The sequence below is a fragment of the Dicentrarchus labrax genome, unplaced genomic scaffold, assembly GCF_905237075.1.
Source record: "Dicentrarchus labrax unplaced genomic scaffold, dlabrax2021, whole genome shotgun sequence".
NCBI lineage: Eukaryota > Metazoa > Chordata > Actinopteri > Moronidae > Dicentrarchus > Dicentrarchus labrax.
Window position 1 is genome coordinate 12,052,097 of NW_026136717.1, and position 21,458 is coordinate 12,073,554.

The following is a 21,458-nucleotide window of genomic DNA, read 5'->3' on the forward strand; positions in this document are numbered from 1 at the left end:
TTTTAATGTTGGACCCTGAGTTTTCTTTTTTCTTTAATTCAAATGTACGCGTAGCGCTGTCAATCTGGTCCCAAGCTCTTCCTGGCCCCGTCAAATAGTTTGACATTTTGAGAAATATTCACTTTCTGTCTTGATATCAATCTCCAGTAGCCCCATCTGTGACCTCTGCACTACATACGGTCACATACCTTAAAGGACCAGTGTTAGGATTTAGTTGCATCTAGCAGTGAAGTTGCAACTAACTGAATACTGCTCGCGTCTGTGTTTGACCTGGGAATGAGAGCGGCTGTGAGGTGTGAAGGAGAAACTGTGTTTGCTGTGAAACTTCTGTAGAAACATGGCGGACTTAATGAAGGGCAACCCGCGGCATCTGAGTATAAAGGCAGCTCAATCTAAGGTAACGAAAACACAAAAATTCTTATTTTCAGGTGATTAAACATTAATGAAAACATACAATGAATATTATATTCCATTTCTGTCGATAGACACTCCTAAATGTTTCACACTGGACCTTTAAAGTAGAAGAAAAGTCTCATCCAACTGTCTCCGTTGGTTGTTGTTCTGTGTACAGATTGAATGAACGACGTATAACTTGTCAATTACTTTGTGTTAGAGGTGTATTCTCAGTCCTTATGCTAAGCTAAACTAATCACCTCCTGGCTCCACTTCAAAGGGAGAACGATCTTCTTTTAACTTTCAGACAGAAAGCAAATGAGTGAATTTCTCAAACTGCCAAACCATTCCGGCACGAGGAAGTTTTGATTGAACTGAAATCTGGGCCAACTGTACGGTTTAGCAACAGGATACGTGTCGCTTTAAGTCTCAAAACTGGGAAAAGGAAAAGGGGGCAACAAAGATTTATGCTACAAAATATCACTAAATACATGTTGAAGCACTTAATAAAACCAAAGTGCAGCTCTTGATGCTAAGTTAGTTTTTTTTTTTTTTTTGGGGGGGGCTTGATTTTAAGCAGCGTTGTGTGGATGTTGACATAAAGAAATAATCAAGTGTTAATGACGAGCTGAGAGGGTAAAAACCTCTAAATGAGCTCTGAGAAGAGAGACAAACGGACAAAGACAATGTAAAAGTTTGGTTCAGCTTCATTCAAATATACATCTTAACTTGCACGCGCGCACACATACATACTTACATACATACATACATACTTACATACTTACATACAGTCTTCCAAATATGCCAAAAACCAACAACAAAAGAAATCCCACACAGTTTAAAAAAATAGCGAAAAAGTTCTTTGTACACTTACACATAATAACTGTTAACATGTGCCCGAACCCTGACATACAGCATTCACTCCCAAACATAAGGTTGTAAGCATCAAGCTACAGTGGGTGCTTTTATAAAAACGCATGATCACAGTAGTTCTAATAAAATGGCTCCTTTTTTTTTCTCTTCTGAATAAATAAAACAAGTTATGACAAAAACAAACCTTCATTACAAACAATCGGCGCAGAGCTTCCAACATCTTTTGATTCAAACATGATTTTTTTTAAAAGAAAAACGTTCAGCAAGTCGACTACAGCAGCTGTTTTTTGCTCCCAGCTCCGACATAAATAAAAAGTGGATCTACAAACACTTGTGGGTTAAAAAACCTCTCCTGAACCCACTACACCACGCACGCCCACACACACACACACACACACACACACACACACACACACATATAGAGCTCATTGCCTCACCTGCTGCACCACATTAGTGACTGGAAAGGTGAGCCAACACGGAACCTCCTTGTAAAAAACACAGGAAAAAAACCTTAAAAGATGTCATTGTTTACAAACTTTTCTTGCACAGTAAAACTCCCCTCTTCTTCTTCTTCTTCTTTTTGAGCTTAAAAATCCAAGACCACTTCCCTGAAAGCGCCTCGCTTCAGGTGTCCGAGGATATCTCCCCCCGTGCTCTCTGTCCCCACTTCTTTGACTCAGCAGACTTCGAAGAGTTTAAACATTTCTGATATACTGCAGTGAGGTGATAGTTGGATTTTGAGGAGAGTTTGTCAGTCAGAGGTGGGGGAAAAAATGAAGAGGGGGACAGTTTTTTTGAAATATTTCAGCGAGACCGGCAGAAGTGGTGCAACCCGAGAGGCAGAGCGGGACAGCAAAACTATGAAGAGAGCACTCGATGTTCTTTTTTCCCTCTCTCAGGGGGGAGAAGGAGGAGGTGGAGGTACTAAGAGGAAAGACAGCAGGAAAAAAAAGAAAGGGATAGGGATCTCCCAGAATTCACTGTGGCTGGTTGTGGGAGGACGGTAGTTTACAGAGAAAGAGAGAGAAAGAGAAAGAAAGAGAGGTCACTAACGAGAAGAGGAGAAGGGAGGAAGGCGAGCAGCAATTTGATTAGAGATTCGTTTTGTCTCATCATCTACTTTACAGAAGTTTTTTTTTTTCTTTTTTTTTTTTATGTTTTCCATCCAGATGAGCGGCTTCAGAACTTCTTGGGGCCCCAGGCGGACGTTTGCTTCGGGGCCACACCTGTCCCGAACGTAGGGAAATCCTCTGCACTGCTCATGTCAGGAGCCTGGAACAAACACACACAGCCTGTTTGACAAACTGCACTAATAACCTGGATGCAAACAAAGACACTTAAAAATATGAAAATACATCTTTCTGAAACATTTAAAACTTCCTCTTTAAACTCATCTTCATCCCCTCTTTCCAGCTGATTCAGATTTAATGAGATTAATAAATAAAGGATCTTGTTATTGATCATAATACATTCATAAAGGACCAACCTTGTTCCCTGCTGCGTTCCAGGGGGCGTCCCGCACCACGAAGCCCTTAGCCGGACCCCCGCTGCTATCATCCCCTCCCCCTGCTCCGCCTCCCCCTCCGTAGCGAGATGGAGGTTTCATGTACGCCGCCAACGTCTCCGTCTCTGTCACACTGAGCATCTGAGAGAGGAGGGAGGGGAGAGAGGTGGAGAAGGAAACAGCCCAGTGAACTCCTATTGCTCTGCACTCCTCAGACTTCATATAACCGTTCTATAATTTGATGTGTATAAGCAGCTTTAGTTACAGAAGAGAACATTTCTTTTATCTTTGTGAACTCACATATTCCTCCTCCAGGTTGAGCAGGTGGTCGATGGCGTTGTCGACAGTCTCGGGAAGGCCTGTCACAGTCACTTTGTCGGGCTCGCCGGAGCCGGGCTGAGGAAACCGGATATCCACCTGAACACAGGAACAAGGCGTTAAAATAAGAGTGGAAAACAACAGGTGAAGGAAATAATAATTCCTCCTCCGTGTCCACAATAAACATCTCACCTTGAACTCCTCCATCAGCTTGCGGATGGCTTTGCCACGGGCTCCGATGATGCGAGCATGGGTCCTCGGGTCCAGGTGAACATCTTGGCTCACCATCTCCTGCAACTCGGCCACCAGCTGCTGGATGGCCTGACGCGCCTCCTCCACGTTACGCTCGTACCCCGAAATCACGATCAGATCCTGGGAGGGGGGAGAAAAAAAACAAAACAGGAACATGTCACATAAATAAGACCGGAGGAACTGGGCAAAATGTGTATTAAGAGCTCAAGATAAAGCCAGTTATAGAAGAGAAAATACAATTAAAAAATAGATATTTTGCAGCAATAAAAAAAAAAAAAACCACACACACAGATACACGCAGACACACACACACACCTGCTGCTCGTCTCCTTTGTCGGGGAACTGGATGCTGACGTCGTGGTCTTTCCTGATCTGAGAGATGACGGCTCCTTTGCGGCCGATGATCTTGGGATGAAACTTTGGATCTACAGACATGGTTACCTTGAAACTGCGCAGGGCCTGAAAAAGAGAGAAACACTTGAACTCAGGTTCATTGTGAACCTTCCCTCCTCCTCCTCCAATGTGACTTATAACAAATAAAACCACAGAATAAACTTTAATTCTTTAACTGCCAACAGCTGTTATAAGATAAATACGTTGCAAAAAACAGAAAATATAAATATTTGTGTACCCTGTCTTCCTGCTCAGCCTGCAGTTCTTTGACCCTCTCGAGCAGACCCTGTTTGGCTCGCTCCATGTTGGCTACCAGACCCGTCACCTTGATCACGTCCAGCTGTTTCTCTGGCTGCGGCACCCAGATGTTCACCTGCACGCACACACACACAAACAATCACATCACTTTTTATCAACATAATCAGTTAAGTGTATCACAATAACTAAGCAAACAGCTCTTCTCATCACTGATGCAGATCTTCTGACCTGCTGTATGAAAGGTCTTTTGGCCAGAAGATGGCAGCAGAGAGTGGAAACTCACCTCGTACTCCTCCATCATCTTCCTGATCCCGCTGCCCTTCTGGCCGATGATGTAGCGATGCAGCTCGTAAGACACTTCGACGTCCTCCGTTATGGGCACCAACGCCTGAGGGAGGAAGCAAGACTGTTATTGAGGAAACGGATGATAAAGAGGAAGGCAGCGAGGATGTGAAATGGGGCCTACCAGCAGGGCGGCTTTAGCCAATTCACACTTCTCGGCACGCCCGGCGATGGTGATGATGTCACACTTGCGAGGGACGAACTCGGCCTCTGGACTGACCTCACCGTTTTCCTGGGGTGGAGCCTCCTGACCTGTAATTTTACCACAGATAATAGACTGAAAGGCCAACCAATGCTCTGTTTCCTACGTAAACATGATTATCTGGCTGCCACATTGTGTAAAAATATTATTTATAGCTTCTAATCTGAATTAATTTACAGTGATCTAACTTTTATTTAAATAACATTCACCAGATATTAACATTCCTGTATTCAGAGAGTTTTAATGTATTGTATTATGATACTATTACAGCAGCAGATTCACTCCTGTGTGTTGTTTCTGACCTGCAGAGCTGTCTTCTCTCTCGGGGAACTTGATTTGGACCTCGTGCTCCCTGGTGATGTGCTGAATGCGGCAACCTTTAGGCCCCATGATGGCGCGGTGGTAGCGCTGAGGGATGGCCACCTCCACACTCACCTGCGACTCCTGCTCGGGAGAAGAGACAGCTGGGTAACAACGGTACTGACTGAAAACACACATCACAAGTTCAGGAGGATTTCTTCCATCACTCCTGGATGTAAATCATTGAGTGTAGTGTAACATGTTTGATTCTACCTAATATTTATTAATTTATTTCAGTGACATTCACAGTAACTAGATTTCACTGATTTAGCTTTGATGTGATCATCGATATTGATCCGTACAGTCATTCTTGTCATTTTCTCTTTATCGTCAGTTGTTTAATGGGCAAAATTGATGAAAATTAATTAATTTTGGAACAACCCAACCCAACTGTCACTCTCGACTATTTCTCAATCTCTCAAATGTCTCTTACCAAGTCCTCGATGACCTCCTGGATGCGTTTCTTGGCGGCCTCCACACAGTCCTTGGCTCCTTTCAGAGTGACCCGCTGACTGTTGGCGCCTGTGCGAGGGAAGCTAACAGCTACTCCCCCGTACTCCTCTGCCAGCTCCCGCAGCACCTGGCCTCTCCGACACACGAAGTGGCGGTGGTGGCGAACGTCTACTACCATGCTGTCCTCCACCACGTCGTCCTGGAGAAGGACGAAACAGGAAGTGGAGGGTATTTAAGTCGAGGTATTTAAAGAGGTTCCTAAACTAAACGCAAGTCAAGCAATATCTTTAGCTTTTTGTACATAGTTTTTGCAATTTCATTCAAATTTTGCCCATTTATCACACAATAAGGGGTAAATATTAGTAAATAGTAAAGGCAGGCATACTTGTATGTAATCAAGAAAGTAAACCAACACATTAAGGGGATGGTTGATGAAGTAATTTCACCATCGGGTTGTAATTACCAGGTTTTTGACCAGACTTTCCAGCTCTTTCTGGGCCTGACGAACTGCTTCCTCCTTCCCTACGATGGTGATCAGTTCCTGCTCGGTGTCATCCGGCGACGGGAAGATGATGCGGGCCCCCGTCCTGTCCCGCACACGGCGAATATTGGCCCCGCCGCGGCCAATCAGGAACTTATGGTACTCTGGTTTGGCCTGAAGCTCAGCTGTGAAGTTGTTGACTTGCTGGAAAGCACAGGGGACAGGAAAGGGATGTCAGTATTTGCCTTTTCCTTCCCTCCTCTCTGTACTAACTCACTTCTTTTTAAGTCCCCTCTTCTGTTCCATTCACTCTTTGTATCCGTATTCCCCACACTCCCACCCACCTTCTCCTCGGCCAGCTGCAGCAGCTGTTTCTTGGCCTTCTCCACCTCACCAGCGGGCCCTCTGATGGTGACCTTGTCCGAGCCGGAGCCCTCGGAGGGGAAATGGATGTGGACGCCGCCGCAGTCTTCCATGATGGAGCGCACGAGGCATCCCTTTGAGCCGATTAGAGAGTTGTGCAGCTTGGCAGGGATGGCGACCTCTGTCTCCTTAATGTTGGCCTGAAGGAATGAAGAGAGAGAGGCGAGTCAGGGAGATATTGTGATAGGGCGACATTGAGAGCGTTTTTTTATATATAAACCTTAAACTTTTATTCTTAAATGAATCTTATATTTTAAATTTTGTGGGTTGTATTGGAATTAAACTTTATTCTATTCAGATATAGTTCAGCTCAGTTGTCATCACGAACAGTAGCATGTGATGGCGACTGAGCCATTTCCATCCAGTGAAGAAGAATATAAGATATGGCTGAAAGCTCAGGAAAAAGCTATTAATTGGACTTTTAACTGAATTAAACTTATTCTAATCATACAGCCATCCAGTGACTACTGGAAAGGATAATCTAGTAAATTAAATGTAAGTTTACATGTCTCAATATTTTCAATTACATCCATTGTTTTATTAAGTACTTATATGTGGGACCATTTAAGAAGGTAAATACAAAAGAAAAACATTTATTTCTGACCAGAACCCTGTAATCTGCAACAACAACCAGTCTGACGTCTCTCACCAGTTCTCTCTGGATGGCGAGGATTCGTTCTCTGGCTGCCTCACAGTTGCTCTTCTTGCCTGTGATGACGATCATCTCGGAGTTACTGTTCTCTGTTGGCAGGTCGATCTTAGTGTTGGTCTCTTCACGGATCTGGTGGCATTAACAACATCCGTCATCACATGTCTGACAAAACCATAAAGAAGTGAAATTGCTGCATAATTTGAAGCAATCATTTTAAAAGTCTCACCTTTTTGATGTTCGTGCCACCCTTACCAATTATGTTTTTGTGAAACTGCTTGAAGATGGGAACCGAGAGCGAGAAGCTATTCTCAATCTACAAAAGAAAGAACGCGGCTGTGAAGTGATTGTAGAGAGACGGAGACAGATGAAGAGACGGAGATAGCAAACGGTGGGTCATACCAGGTCAGCAATGATTTTCTGGAGGAACTTGGCACATTTCTCCACCTCGTTCTTCGGCCCTCTCAGCTGCACGATGTCACTCTTCTGTGCCGGGTCGGGGAAATTGATAATGACCTGGAAGTAGAAGAGATAATTCTCGTCAAATTAAATTAGAACCGGATAAAAACTCATTTAGAATGACGAATTGGGGAGATAAAGCGAGGGTCGGGGAGAACATTCACCTCAGGGAACTTGTCTCGAACTTCTTTGATCTTTTCTCCCTTCTGGCCGATGATTGTCCGATGGAACTTCTGCTCCACGATCAGGTCTTTGGTGCGCTCGTTTTCCTGGAAACAGGAAAAAAGTGTGAGCGTGCCGTTGTGGAGTCTGTGTACGGCCACCGATCACCAGAATGAACGAATTAACCATGAAACTTTGACCACATTCTCACCATTCTCTGGACCATCTCAATGAGCTCTCTGCGCGCCAGCTGGACTCCTTTAGGGTCTCCCTCGATCCGGACCAGGCCACTTCGTTCAGAGTCCTGGGGGATTCGTACCGACACTTTGTACTGCTCCTTGATCCGATTGACTGTAGTGAGGGTGAGGAAAAGCAGGGTAGGATGGATGGTGGGAGGGAAATTACAAACGTTGTACCTTTACAAGCCTTTAATACATTTAAATCTACAGCAATACATTAACTTAAGGTTTGAATCCATCAGCCAGATTGCCTGTCGAAACCCACATAACAAAAAAACAACCAACTCTATTGTCGGACTGTGAGGAGGCTTCATCCAGCATCCGGTGAAAGTCCGACTCAGCAGAACAGAGTCATAATATGATAATTACGACCAACACACAACAAAAGTAAAAAAAATCAGCCTTTTTTTGGAACCCAGACGGATGTGGCGATTTAAGTAGAACAGTAAAAACTAAAAAGTGGCTGAAGTCACTATGTCAGTGGATAATTTAAGTACTTTATCCTGTCATTAAATTTAAAAAATGTCCGGTCCCACTGACATTTGAACCCCAATCCCCAGCAGTGTTGATGTTCCAGTTTTTTTCTGTTGACATCGGCAGTGTCAGAAGTGTACTCACTGTTGGCTCCGTTCTTTCCGATGAGGTGTCTGTGGAAACGCTGGTCTATGATGACTTCAGTGTAGTCCATCCTCACCAGCTGCACACAGAGGGAGATTCAAGATTTGTGTCTCAGATACAGTAATGAACCCCATCAAATCTGTGTCTATTGTCTCTTTTTCTTATCTCTCAGCTTTCCAAGTGTCTTAATTGGGTTGAGGCTTTTAAGAGATTTATTTTACAACTTCCTTTTTATTAATGCAATTAGTGATTAACACTGATCTGCTTTCTGTGATACATATCCACTGACGGGCTGCAAAAATGATAATTTTCATTATTTATTAATGCTAATTATTTTGTCAATTATTTGCGTCATGGTTTGGTCAAATGCTTTGAACAACTTCTTACAGCCCAAGATGACAGCTTGAAATTTCTTGTTCTCTCTGACCAACAGTTCAAAACACAAAGATATTAAGTTCAATTGATATAGAAACCAAGAAAAGCAGTAAATCTTCACAGCTGGAGCCATCAGGGGTTTGGCTTTTTTGCTTGAACGAACAGTTAATTGTTTAAACGTTATTTTTCAAGCAAAAACCAAACCCTGATGGCTCTGTTTGGGTTAACTACTGATATATTAATCTGATAATCTCATTTAACCAGAGTGAGCGGTATTTGTGATACAAGTAGTTAATAAACAATCATATTAACAGTAAAGTGATCATTTAATCAGTGATCTTTGGTTTGTAAACTTTCTGTTGTAGATGGTTTGTTGAAAAAGCTGAAATGATGTTAGCTCTTGTTAGCTGTGAGAGAGAGAACTCACCAGGTCCTTGATGATCTCTTGTATCTGGGCCTGAGCCTGTTCCACCTCCTCTGTTGGTCCCTCCAGACTGATGCGCTCCTCACCGTCTGTAAACTCTATATGAACCTACACACACACACACACACACACACACACACACACACACACACACACACACACACACACACACACACACACACACACACACACACACACACACACACACACACACACACACACAAATCTAAGTGTGACACAGCTCAGTCCATGTTATAAGTATCCTCTGCCATGCTGCTGTCACTTGTCAATTCTCCCTCCTTTATCACCTCCTACATGATACACACTGCTCACCACTCTCCGTCTTACTGGTCCCACACACTGCCACTGCAATACACCACTTATCCTACTTGCTCAAAGTATCCTGTCATATTGTGGGAAGAAGAAGAAGTGTTTTATCTCTGGTTTCTACCTCAGATCATCTCTCTCCTCTTACCCGTGGTAGCTGCTGCGTGATACGCCCGATGTTCTGTCCTTTCTTGCCGATGATGAAGCGATGCAGCCAGGCCGGGGCGGTCACTTCCACCACCATTACACTCTTCGCCTGCACACAGACAAAAGGCTTACACTTGGTTTACACAAACTACCTGAGCAGCACGTGGCGGCTACGGCGCTGAACAGCTGCGTCTGGCACGCGCGAGGTGTTTACACCGACAGCGTGTCAGCTGCGTGGCTGCTGCTGTTCAGCCTTATCTGTCTATACTGAGTTTGCCTTTGATAAATACCAACACAATAAAAGCCTCTCGATACGGGAGGTGTTGAGTTTTAAAAAAATACATTAATATTTCTTTCCATGTCTGTGACATATTCTATAGATATAGAGATTGAAACTGTAGTACAAGGTGTACATGTTGCTGGTATAATGTTGATATGACTATGAACAGACTCTTTTCAAGGTCTATTTTTGCCGGGAAACGTGCAAATAAAATTATTAATTTAGTTGAATCTTTGGTTTTGGTCATGTGAGATGTGTTCATCATCTAAACTTAGGATCCACTTTAGGTGATTAATACATCGACTTTATTTAGATTTCATTCAAGTGTTTGTTTTATTGGTTTCTTGTTTGCTTTGAACAATAATAATCATTGTTCTCTCTGAGGTCCACTTCCTGGTTGAGGCTGGTGCTCTCATGAACGCTCGCACATGAATGCCCTTTATTCCACCAGGTGTTGGCAATGTGGACTGTACCAAGTGAGACTTTAGGAAGGGGGAGGAAGTTATGGGTTTTCCTTTTCGTATTCTTTTCCTATAAATCTCAGTAAAATTAACCCTAGCCTAAACATGATGTTGTAGAGTTATTGTACATCTTAATGCCCTGATGGAAAGACTTATGTTACTAACGTTTTCAATGTTTGATGTATTTTGGTGGTTAAAAGACGGTTTAAAAAAAAGCAGAGCTCTGAATCCAATTTCTGGACAGTTGAGCTAATTTTGGTTCTCCAAACCTCACAGAACTGCTGGCTAACATCCTGATCAGAAGGGAATGAAATATCTACCCTAACGATCCTCAGCAGGCTCTAATAAACACTACACACTAACCTGCTTAGGAACAGTCAGACACAGTTGGCAAATAGCTAGTGTCCACTGTGGCGCATTTAGCAGCTAAAGAGGCCAGATATTTCCCTCAAGAGTTGGTTGAGACCAAAACCAATGTGCATTCATCAGGTGGCCAGAAACACAACAACATGTTTGTTAAGGTTGTTCTGTGTCAGCTCGACAAATGATCAATATATTAAATAAGACTAAATGGACAATATATTTGTTTAAATTGTGGTTCTTCCATGCTTTCATGTGCCTTATATGTTTCCCCCCTTTTTTTTTTTGGACGTATGTTGCATGCACTGCTGCTTATGGACAATTATAGGTTAATTATGCACACACACAGAGAGTACCTGCCTTTCAATAACTGGGATGTGGATGTGATAGTGCCTGCTGTTGTTCTGATATATAAAAGAGAAACTAATAAAAACATTTCAGCATCAAAAAGAGGAAATGTCTCAGTCTCCACTCCACTCCTCATTATTTCCACATCCCCCTCTCTCCTCCTCACCTTTGCGTACACCTGTGTGAGTGCCGGTCCCAGCTTGTCAGGCTCCCCCCTGAGGATGATGGTCTCTGAGCCGGAGTCCAGAGGGGGCATCTCCACAGACACCCCCGTTGTCTCCAGGATCTCCTGCAGGGTGTTGCCCTTTGGACCTATGATGTACTTATGCTGAGACTTCTTCACCTCCACGGAGATGGTGGTGGTCTTCCTCTTCTGCAGGGAGAACAGAGAGAAGATTGGAAGTGGATCAAATCAAATCTCTGGTTTCAGTCCATATTTAAAGTGTTCAGTAATCAATTTTCTCTGAGATCATCAAAAGGAAAAGTAACAATTCTTCTTTGCTACCACTGATGGAACAAACCCTTCGATTCCAATATCCACAGAACTAGTTTCTACCTGCAAATGTAGTGAGTTTGCATCTTTTTAATGATGATTTTAAGATACAAGTCATCAGACAGACATGCTATTAACTGCTATTAGCTCACTGCAGTCTTCCTAGTAGGTTTGACACAATCAAAGAAACCGTCTCCAATCTCAAATCATCCACCTGTTGCCTTGATGTTTTAACAACTAGCTTCCTAAAAACAGTTTTTTTTTGCAGCCTTGTGAAAGAAACAATACTCTCCAATTCTCTCCAATGTGACATCTTCCCATGAAAACTGCAGTCATTAATTCTCTCCTAAAGAAGAACAGTATTGATGCTCCAGACTAACTAACTTCGTCAGTTTACTACCATCTTGAAACTATTCTAAGATTCAGATGAACAATGTCCAAACAAGATCTAGTAAAGCTTTCCCACAACTTAATTTCCAGTAGATCAGATTACTGGAATGGTTTGTTCACAAGGCTTATTGAAAAAAACTCCAGCTTTTTCAGAAAGCTGCTACCAGGGTCCTGACAAAAACTACAAAATACGACCACATTACACCAGTTCTAAAATCCTTACAACCAGTCACTCACAGAATTGAGCTCGAAATAGTGCCGCTTGTCTATGAATAACTCTGTGGCTGTTTGCCTAATGAAGTCAGGATGGCCGAGCGGTCCAAGGCGCTGTTCAGGTCGCAGTCTCCCCTGGAGGCGTGGGTTCGAATCCCACTTCTGACAGCAAGAGTTTTTTTTAAAATTTCTCTTATGGGGGAATCAATTAAGGAAAACTTTATCTTATCTTATCACATACATCTCGGACATGGGGACAGAGCTTTACCCTGTATGATTCTCATCCATCTGTGGATGGAGAGGTTTATGCAGCGAGATCTTTAAATATACATATGGTTCACTCACAAGGTTAATTTAAAAGGAGTATTTAATGTGTTCTTTTCTCTTTCAGTTTCACTTTAAATGCACTAGTTTACTTTTTAAGTCTTTTGTATCTACTGCCTGTGCTTTTGCACTTTTCAATTGTGGATATTTTACCTTTACTGTATTTTATTACTCCTTAAGGAACTTTAAATTGCCCCACTGTTTGAAGTGAAGCTGCCTCGCCTCGACAAGCAAGAGCCGCATGGGAAAGACAGGAAATTGAAGAGCACAGTGAGGGATGGATGAGAACACAACAGGTGACAGAAAGAGGAATGAGAAACAGGAAACAGAAAGGATAAAAGTTGACATGAGTAAAGGTAAAAGGAGGACTGAGAGACAGTAAGACAAGGAAATAAGCAGGCAAGAGGTGAAGGAGAGGAAGATGATTGAACGCCAGACGGCAACAGAGAAAAATTGTTTTTGCCTCTCATACATATGCACTAAATGACATTAGCATTCTCATCCTGTTGTTCTCTAGTGAAATCCAATTTTCTCTCCACATTAGGTCCGGCTTGCCAGTCACCAGGGTTCATTTGGTAGACACTTACAAACACACACTTCCTCCATCTTTTACACATTTTCTTGTAAACTTCTATAGAAAATGCAGATATTTGTGTGGTATGAAATAAAGGACACCACTGTTGAAAACAATGGTGAAAACCTCTTCATTTCTAAAAACACACAGTTTGTGTAACTGTGCCAAATATTTTTATTACAAAGTTTAAGATCTAGGCAGCGGAGTAAACAAGTGGTTAAAGTGGTGAAAATAAAGAACCACAAAGATCATATCTGCAATCACGTGTGTCCTTCCATGAAGCCCTAAAATAAACCCCAATCTGCTCGCTCACAAGTCATTCTGGGTAACAAAGACTAAACACTGGCATAAAATAAACCAAGAACACGAGCAGGTAGAAAAATAAACAAAGAAGTGGGTCTCATGTGTTTGACTCACTTTCATTATCCGTGTGTGATCCAGTTGTGATTTATTTTGTACTTTGTGTTTTTTGCAATGCTCACGTTGAGAAAATAAACTGATCATCAATCATCAGTGGTGAGTTTAGCACAGCAAATATGTAGACAAAAACATAGAAGGAAACAGCAATTCAAACAACGCTGTATCAAAGGGCCCTGACTTCAAATGACACAAAACAATCAGCGGGGTTTTAGGCATTTTTAGACACTTGACAGTTGAGATTAGAGACGCAAATGAAGGCGGAGTTATTGTATGAAGTGTATGCCAAGAAACAAAAGTACCCGGCTGGAATCAAACCGTGAATGTTGAAGTTATCTGATATGTGTCTTTAACATTAGTCCACTCAAGCAGATTGCAGTTAGATTAAATACTGGTTTGTACGTAGGGAGATAAAAGCTCTGCTATTCAAGCTGTTGCTAAGCCACTAATTGCTTTAAAAATTAATCAATTAAACATTACGGATCAATTCTAAACTCAATCAGGAGTGAGTTAGTTAGAATGGGGTTAAATGAGCTCTACGACCGCTGGCAATGAACGCACCTTGTCGTCGTAGATTGCTCGGATGCGGCTGAGCGCCAGGGCAACGGCCTCTTTCTCCCCAGTGATGACAATCTCGTCCTTGGGCAGGCTGGGCGGGGGGATGCTGATGCGAGCGCCCGTCTCCTGGCTCAGCTCCTGCACCAGCCGGTTGTGGGCGCCGGCGATGAAGGGGTGGAAGGCCTTCTCCAGGGACAGACGCTCCACTGCACGCTTGTCCTGGTGAGTGGGTGAGCGTGAGGAGGGGGAGGAGGAGGAGTCGGTAAACAAAAGAGTCGTTCAAACAATAATATATGTAAATAGGGGTTTGCTGAGATACTGAAGTTGTTTAGAGAGGCAATAAAGTACAGGATCAAAAAGAAATCTTTAGTCTTCAGCTCTTAAAACAGCCAATTAAAATACTTGATGGATGTATAATTACCATTTATTTACTAGTCAGTTAAATGTTTAAAGTTGAGCCCCACGGCTGACCTGTTCAGCAGAGATGAGAAGTATTTCGTGACGAGCCTTCTCAATGCCCTCCTTGGTGCCAGTGATGCGGATATTAGCGCTGGGGTCGTCGGGACGTGGAATAGCGATCTTGGTGGCGGTCTTCAGCTCCAGCTCTTGCAATTTCTCACCGTTCTTACCGATGACAAAACGATGGTGCTCCTTAGGGATGGCGACCGTAGCTGAGGCCTGGTTGACATTTTTAGGGAGAAAGTTTTAGGGAGAAACTAAGTTAGATTCTCATTGTTACACAAAGGGCAGTAAATCGCTGGAGAAAGGCGCATTATCAATCCTGAACTGATTTCATTTGCATTATAGGAATCTCTCTTGGGGAGTTACGGTTCAGACGTATTCGAAACAAACAATTGTTGATGGTGAAACTTCAGTTTCCATATTTATATGATACAGAATTTACCAAGGACAGTAATTGGATGAAACTTAACAGAAGCCATGAAATATGAGAGTTTTCAGTAGGTAAACAACAACAAAAGCATTCGACCTTGCGAAGAGGGCAGCAGTATTTTCTGCACTATTGTATCAATAACTGCAGCTCAGCTAAACAGGTGGACCTCAGTGCACCAACTGAAGTGGAAATCAGCATGTTTGTTGCTGAAGCTCAGAGAGGCCGCCCTTGGGGAGCTGACGGTAATTTTTCAGCTCAACTTTGTGTCCTAAACTGACCTGCCTGCACAAGCTGCAGCTGGAACTAACTGTTCCTGTGTAACTTTGGACTGAGTTAAAATAAACTAAATAAACCACTGTGATATAATTCTGAGAGGATGGAAAATACCAATAAAAGTAACACACAGATGCATTAAAGCTTCTCTGGTCCAGTTAATTAGTTTAAATAGGGATGTGAGTCTTTGTTCCTCCTCAAAGAAACATCTGTTAACCACTGCTACGTTTCAATAGTCTTCACTATCAACACATAAACCCACTTGTTAAACTACTTAACATTTTAGAAATACATATTATTCAATACAACACCATGGCCTTAACACATTGCTGCTTTTCATGAGTATAACAAACTATAAGCACAAACAACTACAGTGACTTTACCTGTGTCTGCAGACGAGCTACAATTTCCTTTCGAGCCTTCATCACAGAGTCCAGTTTGCCGGTGACCATGATGGACAGGCCCTGGTCTTTGGCCAGGGACAGCTCGATGTGGGCTCCCGTCCGCTGCATGATGTCCAAGCACACTTTGGCCTCCTCGCCCTCCCCGAACTGGCTGTTGTCCTTGTAGCGACGTTCCTCCAGGGGCACGTGGAACACCTAAACACGCAGCGAGTAAGAGGGGAGGAGGCTCAGATTTCAGGCAACGTCTCATTTGCTTACTTTCCCATAACAGGTGCGTCTTATTGACCAGCTCTACTGACGCTAATGTGGCTCGTTGCAAAATGTAGTTACAGTCAGAATAAATGTCTAAAGAGCTGAAGAATGAATGACAAACATCAACTGGTTTACTTTCATGTTTTTTTTAGTCAAAAGAGTTTGCAAATTAGAAACTGACAATGTTTTCTTCTGTATAATCAGGGGAGCTTGTGTATGTATGCAGTCGGTGGATTCCTGACCTGGGTGATGACAGAGGCTTTAATGGGCCTGATCTTACTCCCCCATGCTGAAGCCGGCTCCCCGGCCTTTTCCCCTGGTGCCCCCTTCTCCGGCAGTGGAGGGAAGGCCTCCAGGTAGGTGGGGATGTAGGCCTCATCCTCCGGGACACAGCCTGGCCCGGAGAGACAAAGATAAATAAGGCGAGGAAGAAGGTAAAGATGGAGGAAGAAAACAGCGTGCATGTATGGATGGATAGGGGAGGATTAGTATAATTAAGGAGAAGAGATAATAAATATACTGAGAGGAGGAATACTAAAGAAATCATACCTGCGTCAAAAAAATCTAAATACGTTTACCTGTTCTCTTGGGCTAATAAGTGGCTAACTAGCTTGGGCTACTGAGGGGAAACAGGTAAGTAGATGACAGGTGGACGTTACCTGTAATCTCCTGATCCTTGAGGCCACTCCGATGCTCCGCAAAGCTCTCCGGGGTCAACACTGCCACTGAGCTCATTGTTCCAAGACTTATTCCGCTATTCCACTAAGACAGAGAGGTGAAGAAAGGTGGAGTGCAGAAAAAAAGAAGAAGAAATCACAGCCTATAATCTCTGAGGAGGAATTTAGTGGCTGTATCAGCAATTTCATATTCATACACTGGATGATCAAACAGCAAAAAGACCCATCAGAAATACAGCGTCTCTTATATCTTCTCTTCCTCTCTCCCTCGGCTGCACTGGTGTATGTTCTCTAGCATCGCTTTCCACAAGCCCCAGATGATTGAGGTTGCCTCTGTGGCATTGCTACACTGCGCCAATGCTGCACGTTACACCTGAGATGCTCCAATTAACACTTTACAAGCCTCAGACAAACACACGATGCCACGAAGCCTCAGGGAAAGGGTTATCACAAGTCATACACTAAGTCCTGGACTAAAAACAACTGCGGCTGACATTCCTTGTGATACAGAATCACAGGATCTTGTCAACAGTGGGTCTTCCTTAAGCATTTTTCATAAAATCTAAAAACCCAAAGACAATAAAAATGTTCAAATCCTCGTACTGCTCAGCTGACTGTGCATGTTTTGTGAACACAGACACAGTCTTGTGGTTTCGGGAGGAAATTGCATTTTTATGGCTACTAACCGCTGGTACAGCGATAAAATAAAATCATTAGAATACTAAAAAGCAGACATTTATGAGAGCAACATAAAAATGTTCTCTGATTAACTCTTGATGGATGAAATCAGGTCTCTTACATCTTTTTCTTCTTTTTTTCTGATTTCTACCTCTGAGATTAAAGTCTGAAATAACAGCTAGTCGCAATATTTCTGCTTTAGAAGTTTACTTTATCGTCAGTGTACACAAGGCACTTCAAATGTGTGTTTCTGTGTATCTCTCCTAGATTCACTGAGATTCAGTCCCCCACATTTATAATATCTTTGATGTTTGTTGTTTTCACTCATAAACAGGAATGCAAATCCATCCCTTTGCCGTGTGATGCTCCTGGCTGAGCACAAAAGTGACTTTGTATTATTATCTAAGATGATCCAGTAAAACTGTCCTAAAATGTTACCATGCGCTTGCAGTGTGTGCTGCCATGTGAAACAAGCTCCTGCATGTAAAGACCCTGTAAGAGCCAACACAATGTGTCTCAAGGAGTAAGAAACAAATCCTGTGGGAAATACTGAAGGATATAGTAACGCTAAGTTAAAGCTGCGGAGGATCCGATCAAGCCGACGTAGCTTAGTCTAACTGTATTGCACAAAGTGAGCCCAGGCTTACCTGCAAAAGGTCAATTGCCAGAGAGTCCGTCCAGTTAGCGGCTACCGTAGGCGCTTCAGTCTGAGTGTGTGTTTCAGCTCCTGGGTGCACAGGAGAGGAACAAAAGGCCGAAAGTGAACACTGTAAATCAAAAAAAAAGCTCTACAGCACGGAGACTGGGTTAACACTGTAAACACCCACACTGCACTGCACCTTATACTGTCTGGATCTGATTCACTCTCCTCCTTTCTCTTCCCCCCTCCCCTCATCTCTCTGCCCATCGTCCCTCCTTTATAGTTTTACTTATTAAATGGCCGAGGAAATTCAAGAGCGAATGTAACCACAAAATACGAGGGGGCACTGTACTAAAAAACACTTTCTCTCGCTAATAGTTTGTAGGTTTCAGCCCCTGGTGTCTCACACTGGGTTCACAGGGGGGGAAACAACCAACAGCAGCCAGTTGTCAGACACAAAGATTGTTCAACCTCATTTTAAAGTCTAATGGAGATTCAAATGTTTTCAACGATACCAAATATACCAGGATAAGGAGACAGAAAATGCATAAAGTCTTGGGTTTAAATATTTTAAACCAACAGCTCCAATAAAGATCTACTTAAGAGGAAACAACTACTGTACATATATTTACATTTTAAGCCCTACTTCACCACATTTCAGAGCCAAACTCTGTAAAGATTTTACATCGCATTCACATCCCCAATCTACACTTATTTTACAGTAATAGCTACTTTGCAGAAATAAGTTTATAAAACATGAAGCTTCATTACAGATTAAACTACTCCACAGCAAATAGTTACAGTACAGTGAAGTGCTACTCAAACATTAATGATACAGTACTAATTAATGCAATTATAATAAATATTTACCTTTAAAACTTAAGTGTATTGTGCTGTTAATGCTTATGTGCTTTTATGCCTGACTTTAAACTGTAGCATTTTATTACAGTTGTATTTGTGTTTTTACTCCTCACCTGCTGCCACAATGATAGCTGACTAACAATTACACAGAAAAGCAAGAAAAGAAAAAAACCTACAAAGACACAAAGAGCACCTGTCTCACTGCAAACACAGCTTAACGCTAACCCTGCAGCAGCAGCGCCTATCGATACCGCCGTGTTATCGATATCCCTGCACACACACACTACAGATATAATTAATCCAACCGTGCACCTTGCAAGCTAACGGATAATCGCATCTGTGTGTAGCCGACCGTGTTTGCTGGCTGTGTTGAGGATGCGCTGCACGGCTGGTCCCGTTAGCTCCGGAGGCTACGTTAACCTCTGCTAGCGCACAAATGCTAAAGGGGGGGGGTTCAAACGGGAGCTAGCCGGGTTTCGCTCAGCTAACACTAGACAGCCGTGCCCCGACCTCAGCTGGGGATGATTAGGCGCAAGGACTTTCTGATAATCGGCTAAAAAAAACCACACACACACACACACACACACGGAGAGATAACCAGCTCCAAGCTCGCTAGCTGCGGGGCGCTAACCTTGCTAACCCGGGCTACTTCTCGCTAACAGTCGGAACCGGCTCTCTCGCTCCCGGACCTGGACTCTGAGTCCACTCACGGTTTTTAGGTTGAAACAGAAAGCGATATTAGATATAGAAACCCTACCTTTCAGAGAGAAAATATAGCAGAGGGTGTATGTTTGACAGGTGATGGTGTAAACACAGATGTGATTGGTCTACGAGCATTTCCTCTGCCCGCGGAGCGATACGAGCATGCACTGCGACTCACCGAGTATAAAGGAAATGCCGCAGTATCTTTGCGCAACAGGAGCATCCAAGTTAAATAGATCCGCCTGGTTTTGCGTCTCACTCCACTTGTGCTGTTGTTTCACTCAGCAGTGGGAAAAAAAAAAAAAAGGCCCAGATGTGGTGTCTTGAATGTTAATCGATAGGTGAAAGGTTTCCTCCTTTAAGAAAGGATCATCAAACTGACCGGGTCTACTTCTCATTCATAATGGTCTGTGTGCTCTACAGGAGGCAGAGGGTCTACTTTTAATGAAGTTATCAGCTTCTTTCATATTATTATAGCACAAGTTCACCAGGAAAATATAACTAATAAACGATAGAAATAGAAATACTTATATAAAGTCACACATAGCTAATAATATTATGTCTAAATGTACTTTCTAAATCAAATATTTTGAGATAGTAAGTAGGTTTTCTTTACTAAATAAGTATGTTTTTGTTACTAATATTTTAAAATAGTCAACATTTTGAGTTACTAAGTAACAGTAAGTAGAGAATAAGTCTAAACTTTGACTTACAAGATCAAAATAATGAGATAGTAAGTCAAAAACACAAAGTAAAAGTAAAATATAATGAGATTGTAAAAATTTTGGATAACTGTTAGATTTTTTTCAAATAGTAAAACCAATTTCTAAGTTAATAAATCAAATATTTTACTTCCTATCTTGTTTTTTCATATGATACTAATTTGCAGAACTATTAAAACCTTCAAACTCCAAACTCTTCATTTACCTCTTGTGGTGAATACAATAACACATGTAAAACAAACTGTAAGGTGAATCCAGTTTCTCCAGTGTAATGGACACTTCTGGTGCCTGTTCCAAACCACTAGGTGGAAGTGGGATACAAAAGTGAAATCAGAGGTGAAGGGAGAGTCGTACAAGCGCCTCCTTCTTCTGTGAACTTGTTATGGCATTTAATTTACCGATAAGAGTTGGTTATATACTGTATCATGTGATACTCACTTACAGGCAGAGGTCACCATAGGATTAAATGATGTATGCCACTTATTAACACGTGTAAATCTTTAATTTAGATTGAGATTGAGGAAAAGAAATATGATTTAATTAATTAATAATATTGGCAATAATATCTCAGTTAGAAACAATAATAATAAACAAATAAAACATAATATAAAACGTGTGTGAAATGAATAATGAAATAAACACATATTTAGAGGCGTGTTGGGAGAATAAAGATTGTGAAGTTCACAACAAACACTCAGGAAATACCGGAACTGTGACGTTTTAGCTTTCAAAATAAGAGAGCAAAAGCGCTAAATTATCAAAGCAAGATTTCTGGTTGAAAATATAAGATTTACATTATCATACAAGAGTAAAATGGTAAATTCAGTAATATACAGATCAAATCAACTTATAGATGGATTCATAGATTAAGTTAAGGGTGTTTTTGCGTGCAGTGTATGTTGCACAACGTTCACACAGTCAGAGTTGTAAAGATTTCGGTTAATTGTGAATATTATGGAAAAGAATGTGAATAAATGGTATATAAATCTCTTCATTTGCACTCTGTAGTTACCACCACTGTAGTACTGTAGACATATAATACAGTCTGTGTGTTTTTCTTTTTGAATGTGTGCTTTAAAATGGTTTGAATTTGTTTTTGCTTATTGCTATCCTGTTTTCTTTTTTTCGCTGCTTGAAGAATGTTTTGATGTGTCTGTTTTTGAAATGCTGCAAGCCATATTTCCTTTATGAGATTGAAGGATTTCTTGAAGGAATACGTTAGTAAATGCTCATCTATTATGATAATGTCACATATCACAAATATATGTTTTTATAGATAACATATTA

At 42.0% G+C, this 21,458-nt stretch overlaps 1 protein-coding gene and 1 non-coding gene across 4 annotated transcripts; one reads left to right on the plus strand and one right to left on the minus strand.

The window, feature by feature from the left end:
- Window positions 1-1,082: 1,082 nt before the first annotated feature.
- On the minus strand, window positions 1,083-19,614 carry hdlbpb (high density lipoprotein binding protein b). 3 transcript variants are annotated; one of them, XM_051429071.1, is made up of 28 exons: window positions 19,505-19,614; window positions 17,894-17,973; window positions 16,551-16,653; window positions 16,134-16,285; window positions 15,619-15,834; window positions 14,542-14,748; window positions 14,074-14,289; window positions 11,268-11,474; window positions 9,654-9,761; window positions 9,182-9,286; window positions 8,380-8,458; window positions 7,734-7,873; window positions 7,525-7,629; window positions 7,304-7,417; window positions 7,131-7,217; window positions 6,902-7,033; window positions 6,174-6,392; window positions 5,812-6,033; window positions 5,329-5,547; window positions 4,838-4,979; window positions 4,458-4,585; window positions 4,275-4,379; window positions 3,972-4,106; window positions 3,656-3,799; window positions 3,281-3,460; window positions 3,071-3,187; window positions 2,753-2,911; window positions 1,083-2,538 (listed from the first exon to the last, which is right to left on the minus strand). In XM_051429071.1, the coding sequence occupies exons 3-28, from the start codon at window positions 16,624-16,626 to the stop codon at window positions 2,446-2,448; spliced, it is 3,807 nt and encodes a 1,268-aa protein (XP_051285031.1). In that variant the 5' UTR covers window positions 16,627-16,653; window positions 17,894-17,973; window positions 19,505-19,614; the 3' UTR covers window positions 1,083-2,445. The 3 variants fall into 3 exon arrangements, with proteins under 3 accessions (XP_051285031.1, XP_051285032.1, XP_051285030.1); XM_051429072.1 differs by lacking the exon at window positions 19,505-19,614 and adding an exon at window positions 19,379-19,397; XM_051429070.1 differs by lacking the exon at window positions 19,505-19,614 and adding an exon at window positions 19,060-19,099.
- On the plus strand, window positions 12,285-12,365 carry trnac-gca (transfer RNA cysteine (anticodon GCA)). The gene is given in 2 exon segments: window positions 12,285-12,326; window positions 12,331-12,365. It is a non-coding gene; the product is annotated as a tRNA-Cys (tRNA).
- Window positions 19,615-21,458: the final 1,844 nt, after the last annotated feature.

Coding starts and splice junctions, on each gene's coding strand:
- hdlbpb (XM_051429070.1), bottom strand. CDS start 19,084: ATGCGATTATCCGTTAGCTTGCAAG. Junction 14,290..14,541: donor TTCTCATCTCTGCTGAACAG/GTCAGCCGTGGG, acceptor CCCACTCACCAG/GACAAGCGTGCAGTGGAGCG. Junction 11,475..14,073: donor GAGCAATCTACGACGACAAG/GTGCGTTCATTG, acceptor TTCTCCCTGCAG/AAGAGGAAGACCACCACCAT.